This window comes from Berghia stephanieae, chromosome 12 (genome assembly GCF_034508935.2).
Source record: "Berghia stephanieae isolate SIO BIC M18660-M18661 chromosome 12, UCSD_Bste_1.3, whole genome shotgun sequence".
Classification (NCBI taxonomy): domain Eukaryota; kingdom Metazoa; phylum Mollusca; class Gastropoda; order Nudibranchia; family Aeolidiidae; genus Berghia; species Berghia stephanieae.
The window spans coordinates 3,459,216-3,484,974 of NC_088371.1; the positions used below are offsets into that span (position 1 = coordinate 3,459,216).

Consider the following 25,759-nt stretch of genomic DNA (forward strand, 5'->3'; position numbering starts at 1 on the left):
TTTTAGTTTTGATTCAGATGTAAATTTTACATTAACCCAATCAAAATGTTTCCAAAAATGATATTGGGTAAAGAGAATATGACTGTAAAACATGATATTGGGTTTAACTCGTGTGGACACATGGACATTGCTTATCGGTCGTATTTCTATTTAATTGATCCTACGTGAAATTTCAATGAAAACATTCACCTCCTATTGCACCCATCTACAAGTCGTATTCACATAGTGAAGAGGCTTTAATTGGTCGATGGATAGATTGTTTAACTACCATACCAAAACGTCTTGATTTCGAATTCATGTTCTAATCGCTATACCGGAGGTTTCTACAATATCAACATTGTCTACGGGGATTGTATTAAGTGTATGACGTCATCTCATTTATTTTACCAGACCTAGACAAGAACGAGACCTACTTTAATTGCATTAAATAAAATTCTCCGTCGTCTTATTTTAAAAAATAAAGCAAATGGCATTTAAGACTGAAATTACAAACTACAAGACCCGCTTTAGAAAAATGACCCAAGAAAAAAAAACCAACACAACCATACATGATAATTCTTCCATCCCAGTACAGTAAATCACTGTAAAAACTACATAATTCTTTAAAATTGATTGTTTGAGACGACAAGGGTGACAGCAAACAGACACTTTGTTTCTAAATTCACCAATTAACCATGTGTCGATTTCATATGGTGATCCCTTTCGTTGATAAGTGGTAAGGCGTTTAACTATTAAACAAAACTTCTCATGATTAAATCTGTATAGAGATATTACACCTATTTTAAGTCAGTTTGAACCTATGATTATTAAAAAAATATATCAACATTGATTACCGCGAGTAAAATTGTGCTTGACATCGTGTTATTTCGGACATTTTCGTATTTAAGATTCACAGACATCACCAAATCAGGACAATGCAACTACTAACGTGTCTGTGATTACGGTTTATTAAGTCCAGATCATAATTTGTTAATTCGAAAAATAGTCGTTTGGTATCATCGATTCTAAAATCCGTTTTCAAAGAGAGGAGGGGAATACGAAGAAAGGGGATTTGACTGACATGGTATCTACTTTAATCTGTTTTTCTATTAAGGGGGGACCTGTAGTCAAAAATCCATTTTTGATTGTAATGCTAATATTGCTATTCCCTTGTTATTTTAAGGTGGTAGGAGGTCTAATTTGATGATTAACACCAAAAAAAGCCAAAAAAAAAATAAAATTTTTAGACATAGTGAGAAAAAATAGGCTAAAAATAGACCAAAAATCCCAAAATTTCTTACAGTAATGCAGCCAAAACCAACGAATAGATCTCTTCCAAATTTACACACAATGTTTCTTACAACAAGAGCTATACCATGACGTAAAGGTTTAGCAATAGTCTTGAAAATAAATTTTTAAGAATTTTTTTTCGATTTCGGCTGAAAATTTGGCGCGGAATTACAGTAAAAATTCGATTTAAAAATTCATAAAACTGCTCAATTTTAGTTTACCCCAAAACCCCTACGTCATGGTACAAAACACATTATAAGAAAGATTCTGACCAAATTTGAAGACAATCTGATGGAAAATAATCCAGATATGAATGTTAGAAAATCAGAAAATGACGCAAAATGGAGTTTTGAGAAAACGCAAAATTTGTCTTTAATTTGATAATAAAGTTAATTTTGCAGACAAGCAAAGGAAAACATCCATCAAAATTTCAAAGTATATTCAATATAGAACAAGAAAACAGTTAAATTTTGTACATTTATCAAATTCTGAAAAAATTATGATCGATTCGCTAACCCATACCCCTAAGAAAAAATTTGCGGAAAAATTGAACGATATCAGTTTTTTACAAAAAAATTAATTTAGCGATCAAATATGCTTTATATTTATAAAATTCATCAATTAAATCTCATAAACTAATAATGTGATGTATAATTTGATGTTAAACACCCAAAAAAAACTCAGAATTTTTTAAATAAAATTTTTAAGGGGCATTATAGGCTAAAATTAGACGTAAAACCCTAAAATTTCTAACATAGATGCACCAAAAACTAGCATATAAATTTCTTTCAAATTTAAACACAATGTTTCTCACATAAATAGCTATATCGTGATGGAAGAATTTATCAATCGTCTGGAAAATAAAATTTTTAGAATTTTTGTTTGATTTTGACTGAACATTTGGCGCGTATCGACAGAAAAAAATGAATTAAAAAATTTATAAAATTGCTAAATATTAATTTACCCCCAAAAACTTCCATCATGATGTAAAAGACATCATAGAAAAGATTCTGAATAAATTTGAAGATGATCTAAAGGAAAATGGCTAAGATAGGATTGCTAGAAAATCAGAAAATGACATAAATCGGAAATTTGAGAAAGCGCAAACTTTTTTAATAATTTGACATTGAGACTGATTTTGCAGGCAAGTAAAAGAAATGATCCATCAAACTTTCAAATATGACCATTATAGGACAAGAAAACAAGAAAACTTTATAATTTAATCTAGGTCTAAAAAATTTATAATCGATTCGCTAACGCATACCCCTAAAAAAAACAAAAAACTATAAAATTCAATTTTTTCCGTATTCAGAGATAAAATAATTTTGAGGTCAAATATGATTTATATCTTATGAATTCATTATTGTAATCACAAAAACTAATTATTTACTGTATACAATAGATTATAAAGAGATTTCTAGATATATTAAAAAGTCTCGAAATATGATTTCGTAAAATATGATATGGCGCGCTACCCTCATTTTTCAATGCTGCTTGAGAGACAAGTCATATAAAATTAGATATCTAGTCAATTTTAACTGCAAAATCAATTCTATTTTAGAAATAAAACAGCTAAATGATGCAAATAGATATAACTCAGAATAAAAAGCAATTTGCTTTCCCAAACCCCTTGGAAATAAATTCCTTTCGCCTCAATGCAGGAAAAATCAACACCACTTGTTTGCCACCGCTTTTTTAGTACCGTAGTTCCACAAAGAGGGTTGATCTTGCTCTGGTTGGTAAAAAAAAAAGAGATATTTCATTAGCAATTTTTGGAAATACATTATAAGTCATTGACATAAAATGCATCTGTCAAAGAAAGACCAATAAATAAAATGGTCATCATTCACACCAACACAGTTGAAATTTCATTGTTTTTACATCCACAGAACAGAACTCTTGGCGACAAACAATTTTCTGTTATTAAGTTAATATATTCAATAGTAATTCATTTCAAATGATGTTTTATCATTTTCATTTAGAAAAATGAGTATTTACTTTATTGATCATTAATCAAAAATGTAAAGGCGCTATGGAGATTTGGAAACATTACTAACCAGTGTCAAAATCAAAAAGTACATGCAGACACTCTGCTGTGCTGGCCCAGATGATGGTTTGCTGGTTGATCAGTTTGCCACAGGAGGGCCTCAACACACCTTTCCAGAATAGCCCTTGAGCCAGCATCTTTATTTATTGTCAGGACACCAGTGCAGTCAACTGAATTCTTTCATGTTAGCTGTCGATGAAAACAAAAAATTAAATTAAATTCACTGCAGTGAAAATGGCACATATGCCAATGCCATTGCTAAAGTCTAAAACAACAACAACAAATAATAATAATAATAATAATAATAATAATAATAATAATAATATAATAATAATAATAATAATAATAATAATAATAATAATAATAATAATAATAATAATAATAATAATAATAATAATAATTTGGAAAAAAAAATTATCTAACATTGTCATTATCATTATCCTAGACATTTCAAACACTACTAAAACTGCTACCACTACAGACCTTATCATTATCTATCATAGATATTTACTCTCTCTTTCTCTCCCTCTCTATCACTATCTCTCGAACATAACATTCCAAACCCAATTTTCCGATATAAATCCCCCCCCCCCCCCTCCAAAGAAAAAAAATTGAAAAGTGTGGACGATGTATGCAGTATCAGCCAAAATAAAGATAATTACAATAACTGAATGAAAATTATTTTTTTTTTTAAAGGGTCCTGAGACTGAGACTGAGAATGTCTTTTCTTCATGTGAGTCGCACGAACTTCACGAACCCTCTTGACAGCCTTGATCTTGACAAATTTGGAAACATATTGACTGGGAATCGAACCTTGAAACATCTGATCAGGTCTAGGTTTTATCGCCTGACATGGAGGGCTGATTTTGTTTGGGGAGGGGGGGGGGAGTATATTTTATTATTGTTTGGCCCTGTTATTTTTCATAAAATAAAGTTAACTTGCGATAACAACGAGTGTGTCAGCTGATGCACAGTCGAACAAACACACAATCTCACAAGGCATGTTTAGTTATGAAAATAAGCAATAAATTAAAATGTGGTGTATTTCTTATGCTTACCTTGTAAACTGAGTATTCTGTGACTTGAATAGAGTGAAGAATTACCAAAGTTCATCAAAATCAACTTGTAATGCGATGAGTGAGGTCCAAAAGCGAATGAATTCATAATATTGTAAACAAAGGCAGGGACAGTCAGGGAGCGGCCATTGACGCTATCGTGGTGCATTGTGGGTCACTATTGCCACGTTCGAGGATAAATTTATATCGGAATCATGTTTTGTTACTAAATTTAGACGCACCGTGACCTGACCTCTCAAATCAACCAATGAGAGCTCGTGACATTGTATAAATGGTATTCACTATTTGACCTTGTGATAATTCATGTTTATAATCATGATGTCGATGTTGCCAGATTGAAAAAGAGAAATGGCTAAGCTTTCCATCGATATGCGCCATGACCGGGTGGATAGGCTTTGAATAGCTGTTGTCAAGACCCAAACATTTGACAATATAGACCTTTAGAAAATAAAACGTGGATACCTACGTTATAAAACTGCATCAAAAACACGTTTTTAATTGAAAATATGAAATTTTCTTTATATTTTAGGATTCTAGAATAATTAAACTACCTGAAAAGTGGACTAGCCCAATTTGGCCGAAAAAAAATTTTTTCAACCAAAAATGACTACAGGTCCCCCCTTAACAATAATCTGAATCGAATAAAAGTGTTCATCATAATTTCAGTGTTGAGTTCACTTCTTGAAACAAAACGAATGTACTCGTATTTGTTACAGCCTGCACTATCTTTGATTTATCTCTTCTTCGTTTGGTGGGTAAATTATCTTTACGGTCGCATCATTGGACACGCGTGATAATTATTTTTTAATGAAGATGTGTATATATCAAGATCTTTTTTAGTTAAATAATGGAATTTTTTTTTTTTTGATGCTAGAAATTTTAAATTCATGATGCGATGGTAATGGCGAGGTGACACAAAATAAAATGAGATATTTAGAATGTAGTGTCCAATGAGGCGAGATAATCAAAATTACAGTCACAGTTACTTAAGTTGATAGTATAGTATTTTTTTTTTCTATAACGTTTTCGCGAAGTCTTGTGATGAATGACTAAATAACGCGAACTAATTATTTAGAGCAGCTGTATTCCATTTATTGAATTAGACTGTAAAATATGAAGAAGGAGGGGGTTACACTTGGAGATGATCGCTGTTAACTAATCATCGTTGTCAATTGGGTGATAACACGAACGGAATAAAGATGTACTATCGAAAAGTACTTTCAGCTTGATCCAACAGACCTAGCTACCTTATCATTGTGTTGTATGGATAGGGGAATAAAAACAACAAAACAAAACAAACAAACTCGAACCCACTCCTTTTGTGTGTAAAGCGAGAGCTCTACCAATTGATGTTCCCTTCTAGAGGTTAGGTAGCGCACTTTTATCCTATCGATCAGAAGACTGGTGATAATAATGTAACTGTATTACAAACCAGTATTTAAACGAGAGAACATCTAAAAAAAAATAAAATAACAATAATAATTTTAAAAAGCAGTCAGAACGTAGGGTTTTGACTTTTAACGTAAAATAAACCACCAGGTGCAGTTGTAAGAAAGAAAACGAATACCAAGACTGTTTCTCACGATATTTAATCTTCGAGGTTGTTTGAAAACGGGTTTATCTAAATATAAACACGAGAGGGCGATAAAGCCTGTGAACTCTCAAGCAGGGAGGGTAAATGTGTTCCAGATGTGGGTGTGGAAACACGCTCAAAAGCTAATGAGATTTGTAGATATTTGTCATGGGAAAGTTTATAATAATTCTCTTAAAAAAAAAAAAGTTCTAAGTCCAGGAGTCAGACCTGGGAATTGAATAAACACTCCTTATACGATAGCGTGGTCCAGCGGCGTGGTCTTTGCTTCGTATCTTAAAGGTTTCAAGTTCGATTACCCGTTACGCTGCGTGGTATTTAACAAGTTACCTTGTTTTACCTCATTTTTACGGCGCTGAGCTGCGGCTGATGCCTTGGTTATGTCAGTCTTCATTTGGACTAGACACTAAAGACACATTTCCCATTGGGAATTAAGAAAGGGATATTCTATATCTAATCAATAACTATAAGTCATTAGACTCAGCTGCTCTGAATGACCTTGACCTATTTTTTTTGCCGCGCTGCTGTGCGGCTGACGCCTGAGCTATTTGCCCTTTGACCTTTGAGGGAATCAATGGACTTTTAATTGATTAAATTAATAAGTCATTAGACTCAGGAGCAAGAAACCAATTTAAAAGAACAACGCGGCTCAGCGTTATAGTCCTTGGACTGTACTGTGTGACCTCAATTTGCGCTGCGGCGCTGCGGCGCGGGTGAATCAGTCGGAACCTAATAACACCGGGATAGGATCCTTTTAGCCATTCAATCAGCTGTATAGCCCTATTATTACGCAATTAACGATTCGATACATAATCGATGACAAATCGAACACTCAATAAACACACGCGCTCGTCTTACTGATCAAAACAAACAATGCGTAATAACAGTTAACAAATAAGAAGAAGAAAAAAAAAACGTCCAAAGTATCAATCAAACGGAATGAGAACTAAACATTGGTATAAGAGATGATGACAACCAATCGGATACTAGATATTTGAACTTGTAGGTTTGAAAGAACCAATCAAATGATTTCAATAAGCATTAGTATCAGAAAACTAGGTCAAATACAATCTAATAGCCAATAAGATAATTGTATATTTAATCAATAACTATGAGTCATTAGACTCAGGTGTACGAAACGGACTTATTATAAAGCATTTGACCATTCGATATATAATCGAACTCAAAATGGGAATTGAATAAACATTCAATAACAAATAATAACAATGAGTCCTTATAAATACATAATCAAACTAAAATCAATACATAATAGATCTCAAAATATCGATTAGCAGGTAAAAAAACGATCACACCAATCATCCACATCCATCTTTTTAATCTGGTTCTAGTCATTCAGCTCTCAATATACTACTCACAATGCAAAGGAATATGAATACCATCTATCAAAAAGCCACTACACGATCATAAGCCATACATATGTCTGCAACTACGCCACATATGTATGTCATTTTGGTGTCGTGACTCAAGGTACTGTAATATTCTATTTCGGTGATGTTCGCAAGATGTTATTTTTTCGAATCACGAATACATAAGAAATAGGTATTGCGGTATTAACATTAACATCTTATTGAAGTTTTTGTGAGACTCGAAATTTGAAGTGAAAGATTGTGAACAGATACGATAACATTTTTATTTGAAAAAGAAAATTATTATCGATTATTATTGAAGGTAAAATAGTTATTATAATAATTATTTTGTCATGAAATGTTGAGAAATAATATTGAAATAATAAATGCTAAAATTCTGGCAAACGACGATACTTTTTTTTAAATTTTAAACGAAACAATAAAGAAATTAAGAACCATAGATGGAAGAGGGGGGAAAGATATATAGGCATAGGGCAATGTATTATCTAAAAACAATATATATATATATATAAATATATATATATATATATATATAATATATATATATATATATAATATAATATATATATATAATATATATATAAGGAGCAATATTCTCATTGTAACGGAATAACGGACTTTTAATTTAAAGTCGGAGAATGAAAAGGATATAATATAAATACAATGACGGAGTATTAATTATTGTAAAATGGGAGTTAACATGTTTTTACGGAAGAATAACAAAATAATTAAAATGCATTATCATGTCATGTGAGCTGATAATATTCGTCACACAAGTGGTTAACTTGATAAGAATCAGCGAAGTATAAGTAACCCATATGGTAAAATGCTGTAAATGCATAGTGGGTAAATAAGCGCAGTGATGCAAGACGCGGTAATGAATGTGCACACGATTTAAATTACGAGATGCAGGAATGATGCGTTAGGGAATATTTTATTTGCCTTTTGATTAAAGCGCATGGTTTGACATTATGAAATGATGCAGAAGGCGGTGACTTTTTATAAATACATGGCGCGTGGGTTTAGCGCACAATGTTATCAATACTATATTATTATGAGGCTTGAGATTACGTTTTAATGAGTTATATGAATATTATTACAAGCCTAGAGCAAAGGCGCGAGACAGTGACTTTTTATTGAGCAGAGTGTATATTGTTACGGCGAATATTTTCATCATCATAATTTTCTCCTATCGATTTGCTTATAATATGTAATTGTCATCAAAATTTACTATAGTTTTTTGTCATAAAGTGGATAAGGCACATGGCGTGGGTTGAATTAAACGTTTATATCATGAAATGTGTAACTGAGCCGAAGAATTAATTAGAATTATATCGTAAGTGTGTTATAAGTCAGCAATATTTGAAATGGTTGGAAGTGCTACGATAACACAAATAATAATTGTAACATAAACAAAATCATATTTTATTAAATTAGGGATTTTCTAAGGGGAATAATTCGAGTTAATCAAAGGCAGAAATAGTGTTTGCACTAAAACATGATACACACATCACGAAAGAAGACACTCGCAAACATCAGTCATCACGGAAACGCTGATGACAACGTCCAAACAAGACAGGCATGGTGAATCGGAAGTGACTGAAACGCTGATAAGGCCTACAACGACAGAGGCAACTCAAACTCAACCACAACAGAAGTCAGGAAATGTCCAAATCCCTTTGGCCTATCCACGAAAACCTTGAATTGAAATTATAATCTCAACAAACACTACGCCATGGATACGTCGAGAATCAACACCATTTACAAACTACAAACTACACATTACAGTCTGCAATCTACAATTTACAGCAATCTCGATTACAATGTATCTAATGGCATATATATTATAACCTTGACAATTTACAGAATAACATATGTATCAATACAAATTTGCTCCATGACCCATTTCCATTCTTTATTGAACGATTGGAATACATATCTGTACAACAACAATGCCCAACGATGTACGTCATCAATAATTATATAAACGTTCACGATACGAATGCTTTTACAAAATGATGTCCCATTGTGATCACTACTACTTTCCTTTAAATGCAATGGTGAGTGTATTCAATCAAATTCAACCTGATGACAACAAACACATGTGCAGCACCCATATATACAACTTCGTATAAAAAGGCAAAATATAAATATTGAATATTATAGTAAAGCCTGTCACAGTGTCACTGTAGATATATGGCTATATATGCTTATAAGACAATGCAGGAACTTAAAGTGTTGCAAAATGCCACACGACTTTGAAAATGCAACACATGAGCAAAAAATCATTAGATTTATTTTTGTAATACATTCAACAACCTGCGTTTAGATTTAGATAACGAAAATATAGTTGGCCTTACTCAACCCTACTACAGATACCTATGAGATTACGTCATTATCGGTCATAGACTCACATCGCCTATCGGCACACTGAATGATTGCATCATCTACCTGGTGTGTACTCACATGCCACCTCATCAAAACTCAATAAGCAGCATTATCGAACAACGGGGAACAGATTGCATCTTGAAACAGTCTCTGTCGGACATACACAAACACACAGACAATGTCGTCACTAGCCAATACGAACTCTCTCACATCACATGACTTGGTTCGCACACTTCTTTTGACTTGCTGAATAAGTCAAACTTCATATAATTCAAGATATCGCACACTGCTATTTCTTGAATTTGTAGAATTTCATCAGCAATGGGATTCAACGGATACACAGACACCCACAAATATCATAATATATCCAATTTACTTGGATACTTCAACTAAAATCAACGACGAGAATCGACCCAGATGCCACAGAAGCTTGGATTGCAGCAACGTCACAAGACCAAGAACCAACGTTTTAATAAAGCCTTTTTACATTGGCTGAATTCTTATATCCACCACCCAACAGGTCAAACACACTTTTGCTACCTGTAGAGTCTTTTTCGTCCCAATACAAATATTATATCATAAAGGCCCGGGTTTAGCATTAATATTTAGGATTTAACACGTTTCAGGTTGAGTATGATTAGCTTTTACTCTTAGTGGGCCGGTTTTAGACTGACATGGGGTGGTCAAAATAAGTAGGAGGAGCGGTTTGAAGGAATTGTGGGGACAGTTTACAATAGGCTATAAAATAGTCTTTCTCATCGAACCGGGATTCGACATTCTACTTTTTGACTCTTTAGGCTGCACTTCCCTAAGTCTTTAGACTTTTTGCATTATGCTGCAAGTTCTAACTTCTACTAAGAATATTTATTTTAAGGACTTACTTCGAAATATTTCACGTATATTGAAAATGGTTACATAGGTAAAAGGACTTTACATTTGGATTGATTTTACGGATTTGGAATTTATGAAAATGATTGAACTATGACCATGCTATTTGATTTGGATTTGGAATTTATCACAACAAATACGTTGATTTGAATGTCTTGATGTTGTGCATTCATTTATCATCACTGGCTCTTGAACTCTTTAGTCGTTATTAACATCTACAACACAATGCAAAGGAATATCAATAGCGCCTATCAAAAAGCTACTATGCGATCAGAGGCCAGCAAAATATGTGCAACTACGCCACAACATATCGAAAATCAAAGTCAATAGACATTGAGAAATTTAGAAATGACATTATTACATCCGGTCTAACCACCAAAGTTGAACATGCATACACAGCAGATGACAAATTTTCTAATTTTAACGAAAGTATGTCTGATCTTTTTGATCACCATGCGCCGTTGTCAACGAAAGTTATCACCATAAGACCTGGCACATCATGGTTCACTGAGGAAATTCGGTTGTCAAAGCAGATGAGACGAGAAGCGAAAGAAACATGACGGAAAACAAGACTCACAATACATAGAGAGTTATTTAAACAAGCACGAACTGCAACTAACACTCTGATAATCGAAACCAAAAGAAAATATATTATTAACAAGGTGTACGATAGTAAAGACAACAGTAAGAAGCATTTTAATGCCATGAACGGATTGATGAAAGTTGATATCGGGGAAAATTTACTGCCATCATACCAAAACAAATCAGAACTTGCAGAGCGCTTCAATGATTACTTCATTCCAAAATATTGCTACCATTCGATCCAACATGGACAATACAGTCAACACCTCTGAATATGACGATAGCATACCACCTATATCATGCTTATTGTCCAATTTCTGCTCTGCTTCAATAGAAGAGGTTAGTGAATTGATTAATTAAGAAAGCCCCAAAATGAACAGTGCAAACTGTTGTTGTTGTACCAACGTGGCTTTTGAAAGAATGTGTAGACGAAGTCGCACCTGCTATCACTTTGATTGCAAAGAGGTCTATCGGGAATGCAGACATTCCAAACCTCCTTCAAAGAAGCTCTAATTACTCCACTCTTGAAAAATAAAAATTTAGACAGCGATCAATTTAAAAACTACAGGCCAGTCTCGAACCTTCATTTCATTTCAAAATAAATTAAGATACTCATTGTCAAACGTCTCAACAATAACTTAAATTTCAACAATTTGCATCATGTTTTTCAATCCGCCTATAAGCAATCACACAGCACAGGAACAACAAATTTGCGTGTCCACAATGATATTGTCGACCTACTTGACAATGCAGTACTACTGCTGCTGGACCTAAGTGCCGCGTTCGACACTGTGGATCACGCAATACTACTAGACCGAATGCAGAGGCTCTTTGGAATCGAAGACAAAGCACTAGACTGGTTTCATGCTATCACAGTGCGTTCTCATAAATGATTCCTTCACCACCAACACAGCTGCAATTTGGCGTTCCACAGGGTTCAGTGCTTGACCGTGATATTTACACAATCCACACAAAGCCCTAAAGCAACATCATCGTGACATTGTCTCAGTCATCATCTCTACGCCGATGATATTCAGTTATACACTCCCATTTCATCAACATATCGAACAAACAAGAATGTCTAGGTAACGTTAAAGCATAGATGACAAACAACAAGCTTAATTTCAATGAGGACAAACCTGAGCTGATTGTATTCAAAAAGACCAGAAAGGATATACTCCTTGACCAACTGTCCTTCGGAGAATGTTATTAAAATGCCAATGTCGTTGGAAACCTTGGTTTTTATTTTGACACTCACTTAGACATGCGGGCACACGTAAAGTGATGTCAGTGTCAGGCGGTTCATAGCGCTCTCCAAATCATATGAAGAATACGAAATTGTATTGATGACGAAACATGCAAAACACTTGTTACCAGCCGCTTGGATTATTGTAACTCTTCTGTACAGCCTACAAAAAAACATCATTGAACAGACTAGAGTTGATGCGAAATAAAGCTGCTCGTTTTGTTACAAGGACAAAGCCTTGGGACCATATAACACCGGTCCTTAAGTCACTACATTGGCTTCCAATGGAGAAAAGAATAAAATCAAAATCGCATGTTTTGCTGACAATTGCCTTCACCATACATCACCCGAATACCTTGAATGCCTTGTGAGGGAATTTAATCCAACTCTATCTCTGCGATCCGCCAGTTCTTTGCTATGGAGAAAAACATCCCAAGAACAAAGTTTGCTGAGCGTGGTTTTGCATTTTTGGCTCCAATCGTATGCGTTTCTTTACCACCTAAAAACCCGACAATGTGAAAATCTACCAGTCTTCAAATGGCATTTAAAAACCAATATTTTTCATTCTGCTTATGGTGAGTCTGGGTGATATTGTAGTCGAATAAATGAACTTGTGTGATACCAAAACAAACAAAAAAAATATTGTAAAACACCTCTGAGCATCATTTGTGGATACTGGCGCTATATCAAAAATGATAATAATAATAATAATAATAATAATAATAATAATAATAATAATAATAATAATAATAATAATAATAATAATAATAATAATAATAGTAATATAAGTTATTTTATGATATTATGTTTATTAAATTGCACCGCTTCATTGTACAGTGTTTACTAACCGGTGCCTATACAACGCAAGAAAGAAAAAAAAACATACCAAAATATCAGTCTACCTCGTCTGTGAATCAAACCTCAAACCTCCTGATTACCGGTCAGACGTGCTGACATTACACCTTAGAGGTTCGATCCCCCAGTCGAGGAAGTTTTAAATTTTTAGAATGTTTGTTTTTCCTTGTATTTTTCTTTCTTGCTTTGTCTGGCTGTGTAAAAGTCCAAACATGATCAGACTTATACTGTTTTTTCCCCCTCTGAATACGCTTTTATGCTCGTCGGAGAAAATTTGCATAAGGGCCCAGCTGCTATTATTACACACTGTTGATATTTATAATAATAGTTTTATTTCGTTATTTACTCTCATGTCAGCTTCAGTTGTTATTTTGGGAAATGCTATTTGTTTTGACACCTTTCACACAGTTTATTGTTGTTAACACAGGTGGTCGTGATTCTGCAGGAGGGCGTCTCGTCCGATTGCCGCTACACACCTCAATAGGTCGTTGTTTGCGACAGCCATCTCTGGCTCGACGTAAACGGTTATGCTGTGTACTTGTATTGTATTCGGATGATGACATAAGCATAAACGATGTGTACAAGAGCTTGAGATTGAGCTTTCATATAGCGCAATATCCACTAAATGCGCTCAAAGCGCTTTACAAGGGGTCCCCGACCAACAACAACATTTAACATTTAAGACGGGACATGACTCCTGTTAGGCGATGTTACAATTTTTTTCGGACAGAGACAACGCTGTAAACGGCCGGGTACTCATTTTACATCTGAGTACAGTGAGAGAATGTGAGTAAAGAATCTTTTCCAAGGACTCAACTATGCGCCAAGCGAGGCTCGAACCCAGGACCTTCCGATCCGAAAGCGAGTGTCATACCACTAGACCACATAGCTGCACAAGTCGGTACCAGAATGTTAACGCATATATAACCAATGATGTGAACACAAGTCGGTACCAGAATGTCAACGCATATATAACCAATGATGTGAACACACGTCGGTGTCAGAATGTCAACGCATATATAACCAATGATGTGAACACAAGTCGGTACCAGAATGTCAACGCATTTATAACCAATGATGTGAACACAAGTCGGTGTCAGAATGTCAACGCATATATAACCAATGATGTGAACACAAGTCGGTACCAGAATGTCAACGCATATATAACCAATGATGTGAACACAAGTCGGTACCAGAATGTCAACGTATATATAACCAATGATGTGAACACAAGTCGGTACCAGAATGTTAACGCATATATAACCAATGATGTGAACACAAGTCGGTGTCAGAATGTCAACGCATATATAACCAATGATGTGAACACAAGTCGGTGTCAGAATGTCAACGTATATATAACCGATGATGTGAACACAAGTCGGTGTCAGAATGTCAACGTATATATAACCAATGATGTGAACACAAGTCGGTACCAGAATGTTAACGCATATATAACCAATGATGTGAACACAAGTCGGTGTCAGAATGTCAACGCATATATAACCAATGATGTGAACACAAGTCGGTGTCAGAATGTCAACTGACAAGGAGGATAAAGATTATCATGTTATATAAAATCTATTTTCAAATTTGTTGATTAAAATTTTTCGTTCTTTTGAAAAGTTGTAGAAATTACATCACACTGAGATTCACTGAGACATGTCCATCCAACAGAGTGGAAAAACGATCAAATCTAGATATAGCTAGATAAGTGTTAAATGGTTTAAAATGGCAAAACTTCACAAAAACAGCAAGAGCAGAGTTACACACGTCGGCCTGCTAGGCGTACTACACCCTACTACACACATTACTAGGCCTGCTAGGCGTACTACACCCTACTACACACATTACTAGGCCTGCTAGGCGTACTACACCCTACTACACACATACTAGGCCTGCCATGCGTACTACACGCTACTACACACATTACTAGGCCTGCTAGGCGTACTACACCCTACTACACACATTACTAGGCCTGCTAGGCTACTACACCCTATTACACACATACTAGGCCTGCCATGCGTACTACACCCTACTACACACATTACTAGGCCTGCTAGGCGTACTACACCCTACTACACACATACTAGGCCTGCCATGCGTACTACACCCTACTACACACATTACTAAGCCTTCTAGGCTTACTACACACTACTACACACATTACTAAGCCTTCTAGGCGTACTACACCCTACTACACACATTACTAGGCCTGCTAGGCGTACTACACACATACTAGGCCTGCTAAGCTTACTACACACATACTAGGCCTGCCATGCGTACAACACTCTACTACACACATTACTAGGCCTGCTAGGCGTACTACACACATACTAGGCCTGCTAGGCGTACTATACCCTACTACACACATACTAGGCCTGCCATGCGAACTACACCCTACTACACACATTACTAGGCCTGCTAGGCGTACTACACCCTACTACACACATACTAAGCCTGCTAGGCGTACTACACCCTACTACACACATACTAGGCCTGCTAGGCGTACTACACACTACTAAACACATTACTAGGCCTGCTAGGCGTACTACACCCTACTACACACATACGAGGCCTGCCATGCGTACTACACACATTGCTAGGCATACTAGACACTACTACACACATTAATAGGCCTGCTAGGCGTACTACACACATTACTAGGCTTGCTAGGCGTACTACACACATTACTAGGCATGCTAGGCGTACTACACACTACTACACACATTACTAGGACTTCTAGGCGTACTACACCCTACTACACACATTACTAGGCCTACCAGGCGTACTACACCCTACTACACACATTACTAGGCCTGCTAGGCGTACTACACACTACTACACACATTACTAGGACTTCTAGGCGTACTACACCCTACTACACACATTACTAGGCCTGCCAGGCGTACTACACCCTACTACACACATTACTAGGCCTGCTATTACGAGGTGCAAGTGACAGATGAAGTGACTTTTCATCATAAGATAAAGTTCCAAGAAGTCTATCTCTGGTTCCAGACAAAGCAAGAAAGAAAATACAAGAAAAAACAACCCGTCCAAAATAGCTAGCCTGCCTCTACTGTGGGTCAAACCTCCAATCCTTTAATTAACCAATTATCTATAATTAGGAGGTCTGAGGTTTGATCCCCACTCGAGGCAGGCTAATCTTTGGTGGTCGCTTTTTTTTCTTGTTTTATTTCTCTTTATAGCTTTGTCTGGCACCGTTTGAAAGACAAACTTTATCTTGGGTGTAAGAATAGGAAAACATACTTTGCGACCCCCTGGCTCAAATGGATTTGATGACCATTGGTCATTTAGGAATTGAATTGGATTAGGAACTACAATTATAACACACGCTACCCCCCCCCCCACACACACACACACACACACATACAAACACACAAAAGTGACACTCTTAAAAATTGAAAACGAAAACGTTTTCCCTATGGCGTGAAAACTCACAAAATGTAACCTGGAGCAAAATGATACATTTTACAAAACAACATGAAAAACTGCATAAAATTTACTTTGAATACAGTGCGATTGTTTTGTCCATTTTTATTTCATGACAAAATCAGTCAGACACACCCAGATACGTTTTCAAGAATAATCACAATTGAGAAAAGTCATGTCTTAAGTATACTAATAAATATCACTCGTAAATTTGAACTTCTCTGGATTTCTCGAAAATCAAACCTCTAAATATAAATCAAATGTAACTAACAGTGGGTAGTAATATAGGATATTACTCCTCTCCCGCACCCCTACTAGAGGCTCAGTTTTCTAAATTTATTATTTAGGGATGCGGGGGAGGGGTAATATCCTATATTACTGTGGGTGACTACTCTCACCATGCAGCCGTGAGAAAATCAAAGCTGATGTCGTACATTGTGAATGTTATCATGTCAAAGAATTGGAAAAGATTGAAGCTATTTGTAAGAACCAAAGAAAGTCCTAGTACAGCCAGTTTTAGATGATAGTGCATGTGTTTCTACACCAGGAGTAAACTGCAGATGGAACAGCTCGAGAAATCTCAATGCGTTAGTGGGATGCCTAAGTCTGGTCACCATTACTGTACTTGAAAGACGCAAAATACAAAAGTCTTCTTGAAGGCCCATCGGGGACTGACAACGATTCCAATTAATAGTAATAGCCTTATTCCAAACGAAGGGAAACAGCACTCATACCAGGTCTCACAGTCATGAGTTAATGCTCAACTCAACTCGTTTTTTGCAAGCACCAACCGAATTTGGAATTCTCTGCCCAAACATATCAAAAAGATTAATGGCCAAATTGAATTTGAAAGAGAAAATCGATAACATCAAAATGAAGGCTTAGGCGTGTCCATTTGTTCTCACCACATTCGCAGTCGAGATTATGTTCGATGCACTTGATGATAAGACAGAAAGAAGGCATTTCGGTTGCCAAAACAGTCATACGTTGAATAAACGACTATTTTGAACAAGAAAGACGGTTGTGGCACAGACCACCACTGGAGTCCTCATGGTCAAGATTTGAGTTCACTTGACATTTATCTAGCTATGAATATTTTTTAAGAAACAAGCTGTGTTGTAGAACTTTGAATACCAATCAGAACCCAAGGGTGTCAATTGTTGACGTCATAAAGGAGATGCCCCCCCCCCTACCCAAAAAAAAATGTCTACCCTTCATTGATAACATTGCTGTCCGTGTTAAAACTTGCATTTCTTGAAAAGTGATTGGTCTGAAAATTGTTTTATAATCCAATAAGCATTCATGTGGATGAAATATAATTTTAATAGGTTCTCGATTTACTTGTAAAATGTTGTGTTAGTATTTCGGTATATATGGATGTTTGTTTGGATGTCACTCGATTTGAGTCATTGGGTAATTTATTAGAGTGGTAGTAGCTAGTGTGAAAATATAACCATTTATAATTCTGATTAATTTAACTTGAAATTCACCTTTTTGGCTTCTATCACACTCAGACACAATATGCATTGGAAGTGGTGGCCACACACACTCACACACACACGCAGATACACACACCCACACACACACGTAAATATATATATATATATATATATATATATATATATATATATATATATATATATATATATATATATATATATACACCACTCACAACATGACAACATTGAAGAAAAACACAGAAACGAACGTCTTGGCCATATAATGTGAGTGAGAATTTATATTATAATATATATATATATATATATATATATATATATATTTATATATATATATATATCTATATATGTGTGTGTGTGTGTGTGTGTTTGTGTGTTTACGTATGTATATTATCAAACACCTTACCTGCAATTCGATGCTCGTTTTTCCTTTCAATTCCTCTGGAGGGATATTCCAGTTGACCTCATTGGGTTGATAAAAATGAGTCAATGAGCAAGGCTGAGTCCACTGGATCCCAAAAGTCCTGTTGGCCACAATGGCCAGAGCATACAGTGACGCAATGGCTCTTTGTCGATCTCCAAGCCCATAACAATATGTTGTCTTGTCGCACACATATATGATATACTTTTCCGCTGGAGTGGCGTCCAATTTGTGGAGGGATTTGTTTGATTTTTCTGCTGGGTCTATCAATTTCCCTGGGGATTCTTTCATTTTCCCTGGGGATTCTTTCAATTTCCCTGGGGATTCTTTCAATTTACCGGGGGATGCTTTCAATTTAACGGGGGATTCTTTCAATTTACCTGGGGATTCTTTCAATATACCTGGGGATTCTTTCAATTTACCGGGGGATTCTTTCAATTTACCGGGGGATTCTTTCAGTTTACCGGGGGATTCTTTCAATTTACCGGGGGATTCTTTCAATATACCTGGGGATTCTTTCAATTCACCTGGGGATTCTTTCAATTTACCGGGGGATTCTTTCAATTTACCGGGGGATTCTTTCAATTTACCGGGGGATTCTTTCAATTTACCGGGGGATTCTATCAATTTTTTAGGGGATTTTTTCAATTTCCCCGGAGATTCTTTCAATTTTCCCGAATATTCTTTCAATTTCCCCGGAGATTCTTTCAATTTCTCTGGAGATTCTTTCAATTTACCGGGGGATTCTTTCAATTTACCGGGGGATTCTTTCAATTTACCGAGGGATCCTTTCAATTTACCTGGGGATTCTTTCAATTTACCGGGGGATCCTTTCAATTTACCTGGAGATTCTTTCAATTTACCGGGGGATTCTTTCAATTTACCGGGGGATTCTTTCAATTTACCGAGGGATTCTTTCAATTTACCGGGGGATTCTTTCAATTTACCTGGGGATTCTTTCATTTTCCCTGGGGATTCTTTCAATTTCCCTGGGGATTCTTTCAATTTACCGGGGGATTCTTTCAATTTACCTGGGAATTCTTTCAATTTACCTGGGGATTCTTTCAATTTACCTGGGGATTCTTTCAATTTACCGGGGGATTCTTTCAATTTACCTGGGGATTCTTTCAATTTGCCGGGGGATTCTTTCAATTTACCGGGGGAATTCTTTTCAATTTACCGGGGGATTCTTTCAATTTACCTGGGGATTCTTTCAATTTACCTGGGGATTCTTTCAATTTATCTGGGGATTCTTTCAATTTACCGGGGGATTCTTTCAATTTACCTGGGGATTCTTTCAATTTACCGGGGGATTCTTTCAATTTACCGGGGGATTCTTTCAATTTACCGGGGGATTCTTTCAATTTACCGGGGGATTCTTTCAATTTACCTGGGGATTCTGTCAATTTACCTGGGGATTCTTCCAATTTACCTGGGGATTCTTTCAATTTACCGGGGGATTCTTTCAATTTACCGGGGGATTCTTTCAATTTACCGGGGGATTCTTTCAATTTACCGGGGGATTTTTTCAATTTCACTGGGGATTCTATCAATTTTCTAGGGGATTCTTTCAATTTACCTGGGGATTCCTTTAATTTCCCTGAGGATTCCTTCAACTTATCTGGAGATTTTTTCAATTTCCCTGGGAGTTCCTTCAGTCCCCCCGGAGATTCTTTCAATTTCCCCGGAGATTCGTTCAATTTCTCCGGAGAATCTTTCAATTTCCCCGGAGATTCTTTCAATTTCCCTGAATATTCTTTCAATTTCCCCGGAGATTCTTTCAATTTCTCTGGAGATTCTTTCAATCTCTTTGGGTTTTCTTTCGAGTTCTCTGGGGATTCCTTCAATTTATCTTGGGATGCTCTCATTGTCTGTTTAGGTAATAATTGCTTAAAAGACACGAGTTCTGTCGCCTTTGATGACGCGTCCTTCTTATTGTAGCCAGTCGCATGTCTTTCACTTGAGTTAAGAAGGCTTTTGGAATCCAGAGTCTTTTTCTCGGGACCAAGGAAATTCATTATTCTGTTTGAGATTGAGAGAGAAAGAAACAAAACGGATCATATTATCATATTATTTTTTTGTATCTCTCTAAAGTCTGAATATATAGCATGTCCTTTAAATGCTTCCTACAACATAATTTTCGAGTACAAAGTAAAAAGATAAGTGACAATTACAAATGTTTTTTTTTTACAATTCGTTAAACGTAAAAAACCCCCAGTCAAATCTAACAATTGTAAACCCATAAATATATTAACCATTTCTTATAATTACATTCAAATTCTGAACAGTTCATAGAATAATATAAATAAATAGCATTTGGATAGCTTTAAATGAAATGTAAGTCGGAATCCCATTCTTGTATCGACTCATCAAACTAGGTGTGTTCTATTTATAGACTGAGAAAAAATGTCAACGTTTATCTAGTGCGATATTCACTAAATTTGTAAAGACAAAATCCCAAGTCAACACAAATACTAAATATGGAGGACATGACAAAAATACTTTGTCTTGCTGTTACATTTTATCGAACGTGAGCACGATGCGATTGGCCAGATACTCATTTTACACTTGAGTATGATGAGAAAATATTATAGGACAGGCTTTTCCAAGGACTTAATATTGGGTCTACAGCTAGACTTAAAGAAGGAAACTGTTTCAAGGCCGCACGGCGACAACCACAGATCTCGACTGTTTTTCACATTTGAGAAATTTTGATTAAAAAATTTTAAGATTTTAAGACACAAAAGTCTATCACATCAATTTAAATGGCTTTAACTTTTGAATGAATTACAATAAAATCATAATTCAAAAGCTGAATAGAAACGCCGAAACGTTATTATCTATTGCAGACGGTTGTGTTGAATGCCAAGGATCTACCTCATGAACGGCAGAAATACCACAATCTTCATTGACTGTAGTTTTTCTTGGCCTGCCTGTTTTCCGCCGATTTAGAGCTGAGCCCGTGTCATCTGCTATTTTCTTTGACTAACATAGCAGCTATTCTCATGCTGCCAATGGCGTTCAGTCAAGCGTCAGTCGAAAGTTGTGTGTGTGCGATTCATTTGCTATCTCACTCAATGTCAACAAAGATTGGGATGGAGAGAACGCTAATCAAAACGATGTCCTCTTGTCACCGTGTTTGTATTTGGCAATAAATGGTGCCCAAACCATTGTTGTATAAGTTTGAAGTTTTGATTTTTGTGTCAATAATTTAATTGGACATTCAACCCGACTTATAATTTATCAATCCTCAAGATATGTAATGGCAATCCACAGATCAGAGGCTGACGTTTGTGAATCTTTTCACTTGATCCAAATATCGTAAGCGGTTCGTAACTTACAGCCATTTGGAGTTTTGTGCAAGATCTCTGTGGTTCATTATATATTAAAATATATATATATATATATATATATATATATATATATATATATATATATATATTGAAATATTGAAATATTGTAGAAGTATGTGGTCTTTGTATTGGACAACATATTGTAGACACCTGTGGTCTTTGTATTGGACAACTTATTGTAGACATATGTGGTCTTTGTATTGGACAACTTATTGTAGACATATGTGGTCTTTGTATTGGACAACTTATTGTAGACATATGTGGTCTTTGTATTGGACAACATATTGTAGACATATGTGGTCTTTGTATTGGACAACATATTGTAGACATATGTGGTCTTTGCATTCGACAACAACCTTATTTCTATAATATGTTCAATCAGTTAACCCTTACAGGACTACAGAAAAACACGTATTTATGATAAGGGACCAAAACGTCTACTGATACATAAAGTTTATTCTTGATAACGTTTTGATTCTCGATGCTCTGCGTTTAAGTAATATACTCACAACATACGAAAGTCGGATATAACGCAGTGACACTCAAAACAATATGTAACCATAAATGTGACCCACCGTCTCAAAACGGTATTATGTCGGAACGAACCAGATACTAAAAGCAGAATTTAATGTTAAACTGGTCAAAAAATATAAGTTGTTGGCATTAGCACCCTAAAATATGGTATCCATTTTCCTCAATAAAACATACAAACTCAACACAAGACTGATATTTCTGGCTATAAATTCAGTTTTCAACATCTTACCTATCCCGACTTAATACCGTTTTGAGGCGAAGGGTCACAAATGATTATAGACTGATTGGTACAATTTAGTCAGAACTGTTCATAAAAATGGTTGGAATAAAAACAATAAAAAAGACCAGAGTGACGTCAACTTCGTTCCATCTATAGTGACGTAGAAAGGTCCAGTCTTTGTTTTCTATACCAGATAATTGACCATCAAGTTTTTCACCTGAAAAATGAATGTTCTTGATTCACTTGCGTCCATCCCATGATGGCCAGTATGGTCATCGTGCTTAGCAGCACCAGGATGGGTCTGGTGACGAAACAAGGTATGGACATGATGATGATGATGATGATGATGATGATGATGATGATGATGATGATGATGATGATGATGTGTGAGTGATGATGAGCGATGATGATGATGGGGGTGGTGGTGGTGTGTGGTGATGATGATGATGGATGGATGGTGGTGGTGGTGGTGGTGTGTGTGTATGTGATGGTGATGATGATGATAGTGATGATGATGTATGTGTGTGTATTGATGATATTCATATATTATTATATTATTATTATTATTATTATTATTATTATTATTATATTATTATTATTATTATTATTATATATTATTATTATTATTATATTATTATTATTATTATTATTATTATTATTATTATATTATTATTATTATATTATTATTATTATTATTATTATTATTATTATTATTATTATTATTATTATTATTATTATTTATTATTATTATTATATTATTATTATTATTATTATTATTATTATTATTATTATTATTATTATTATTATTATTATTATTATTATTTATTATTATTATTATTATTTTATTATTATTATATTATTATATTATTATTATTATTATATTTATTATTATTATTATTATATATTATTATTATTATTATTATTATATTATTATATTATTATTATTATTTTTATTATTATTATTATTATTATTTTATTATTATATATTATTATTATTATTATTATTATTATTATTATTATTATTATTATTATATTATTATTATTATTATTATTATTATTATTATTATTATTATATATTATTATTATTATTATTATTATTATTTTATATTATATTATCATCATTATTATTATAATTACTATTATAATTTTGCGAACAAATCCTCTATACAATAAAGCTCTAGGGTCGTAGGCTACTACTACTGCAATTACAGAACGAATCCGCATTTCCAGTACGACTGCAAATAACTGAAATGATTGATATCTACCATTTGCAGTACTTCTGCGAATAGAGGAAACAATTATTCGCAGTGCTACTGCGAATAGAGGTGGCCATTTTATATTTTTGACTGTAAATTTAATTTCCGAAATCTGCTCGACCCAAACACAATAAACTTGGGGAAGTGAGGTCTACAACTACTGGTGTCTTTGATTTACACAACATTTATGATTAAAAGACAAAATTAACAACTAGAATACATTACTTCAAATGACGTGTTGTCCATGTGGGGAATAAAATGTCCAGAACTCTCAACAAACGTAAGCACCGCATAGTGAACACTGGAATTTGACAAAACGAATTCGAACAGGCTCCCCAGTTCCCCGTGTATTTGTACAGACGATCTGAAATCTCTTGCCATTCTTCGGGCACCGAGTTACACAATTGGTTAATTGCTGTTTTGTGAAAAAAAACGTATTTAAAAATTTGGCCAGAAAACTCGTTCTTCAAATATCAATCCATTTAAATGACCTGACCTCCTTTTGACAAACTTTCTCAAACCTGGGACATTAAGGAAGACTTCGCGGAGTCCCAGGTTTGAGAGTTTTTGCCAAGATGAGGGTGATTAAAATCGATTGATATTTGAAGGACGAGTTTTCTGGCCAAATGTTTAAATATGAGATTTTCCAGAGTGCGGGAGTTAAGTGAATAAACAAGGAGCGGACGACAATTTCCTCGTGTACCTCCTTTTTGGTTGTTTGTTGTTCTTTGTTCATACCAACATTTTCTTTGTCATGGTCGGATAACTGCCAAGAGCTAACTCGACAATGATATACAAGATAAGGCCCCATAATATGGATTCATAATAATGAAATTATGTGGATGTCTGATAATTAAGGATTGCCATTCGTTCCACATAACCAGATACTAAATGTATATCGTTCAAGTTTCAATTAACCGAACTTTCCATTTTAACGAATTCATTCAAAATGGATTAGCGGAAAAGTCATAATTTTGGTACTGTAACTCACGATCCTAACCAGTCATCTATTTTAATATAGCTGTTATAATCGAAATCCTTTCCTATTGTTTTAAAATTAATTTTTTAAAATGTTTTTTGATTAAGACAAATTGATTCAGCGGTTCATACAAACGTTTGCAGCTGTGCATTGAGGGACAGCTGAGCAAAACAAGAAAATCACGCGCCACATATTAAAAATCTGACTATAGTTAGTTTTAAAGTAGGTCAAATGACAATTTGTTTAAGATGATATGAATAGAAAGATAAATTTTAATGATATTATGCGTGTTTCTTATTAATGAATGGTGGTCACTGCTTCAAATGAGTTCTTCTTCTTCTTCTAGGTTCCATGCCTGGTCCAGGCTTCGGATACTGCGTGAATTATCTCTCTCCATTCCTCCCTGTCTCTTGCTTTTTCAAACAGCTCTTGGATTGTTAGGTTGGTGAAGCCCTTCAGTTGGTCTCTGAGTGTTTTTCTTTGTCTCCCCCGGGCGCGTTTACCAGGTATTTTTCCACAACTTGCCAGGTATTCATTCTTATCTTTCCTTACTATGTGTCCGAAAAAGGATAGTTGTCGATCCGCTATTAAGGGCATTAGTTTCCTTTGTTGGTATGTTTGTTTTAGCACTTCTTCGTTCGTTTTGTGTGCAGTATACGATATTCTCTGCATCCTTCTCAAACACCACATTTCAAAAGCTTCAATGTTCTTTTCTGTTTCTGCATTTGTAGTCCAGCTTTCGCATCCGTATAACAT

General features: G+C 35.0%; 2 protein-coding genes and 1 long non-coding RNA gene across 4 annotated transcripts in view; all 3 read right to left on the bottom strand.

Moving 5' to 3' along the window:
- LOC144957819 (uncharacterized) overlaps window positions 1–19,624 on the bottom strand; it is a 73,807-nt gene extending 54,183 nt beyond the window's left edge. For both annotated transcript variants that reach the window (XR_013642219.1, XM_078889276.1), the window contains exon 1: window positions 18,647–19,624. Coding sequence is in view for 1 of the 2 variants with exons in the window: in XM_078889276.1 (XP_078745402.1) it covers window positions 18,647–19,624 (978 nt within the window). In the remaining variant the exon portion in view is untranslated. The remainder of the gene's footprint in view (window positions 1–18,646) is intronic.
- LOC144957820 (uncharacterized) lies at window positions 649–4,540 on the bottom strand. Its single transcript, XR_013642220.1, has 3 exons — window positions 4,375–4,540; window positions 3,327–3,505; window positions 649–3,001 (listed from the first exon to the last, which is right to left on the bottom strand). It is a non-coding gene; the product is annotated as an uncharacterized LOC144957820 (long non-coding RNA).
- A 185-nt stretch (window positions 19,625–19,809) lies between the features above and the next one.
- LOC144958248 (uncharacterized) lies at window positions 19,810–24,835 on the bottom strand. The gene is made up of 4 exons (XM_078890092.1): window positions 24,763–24,835; window positions 24,250–24,439; window positions 22,986–23,069; window positions 19,810–20,683 (listed from the first exon to the last, which is right to left on the bottom strand). The coding sequence occupies exons 1-4, from the start codon at window positions 24,833–24,835 to the stop codon at window positions 19,810–19,812; spliced, it is 1,221 nt and encodes a 406-aa protein (XP_078746218.1).
- Window positions 24,836–25,759: the final 924 nt, after the last annotated feature.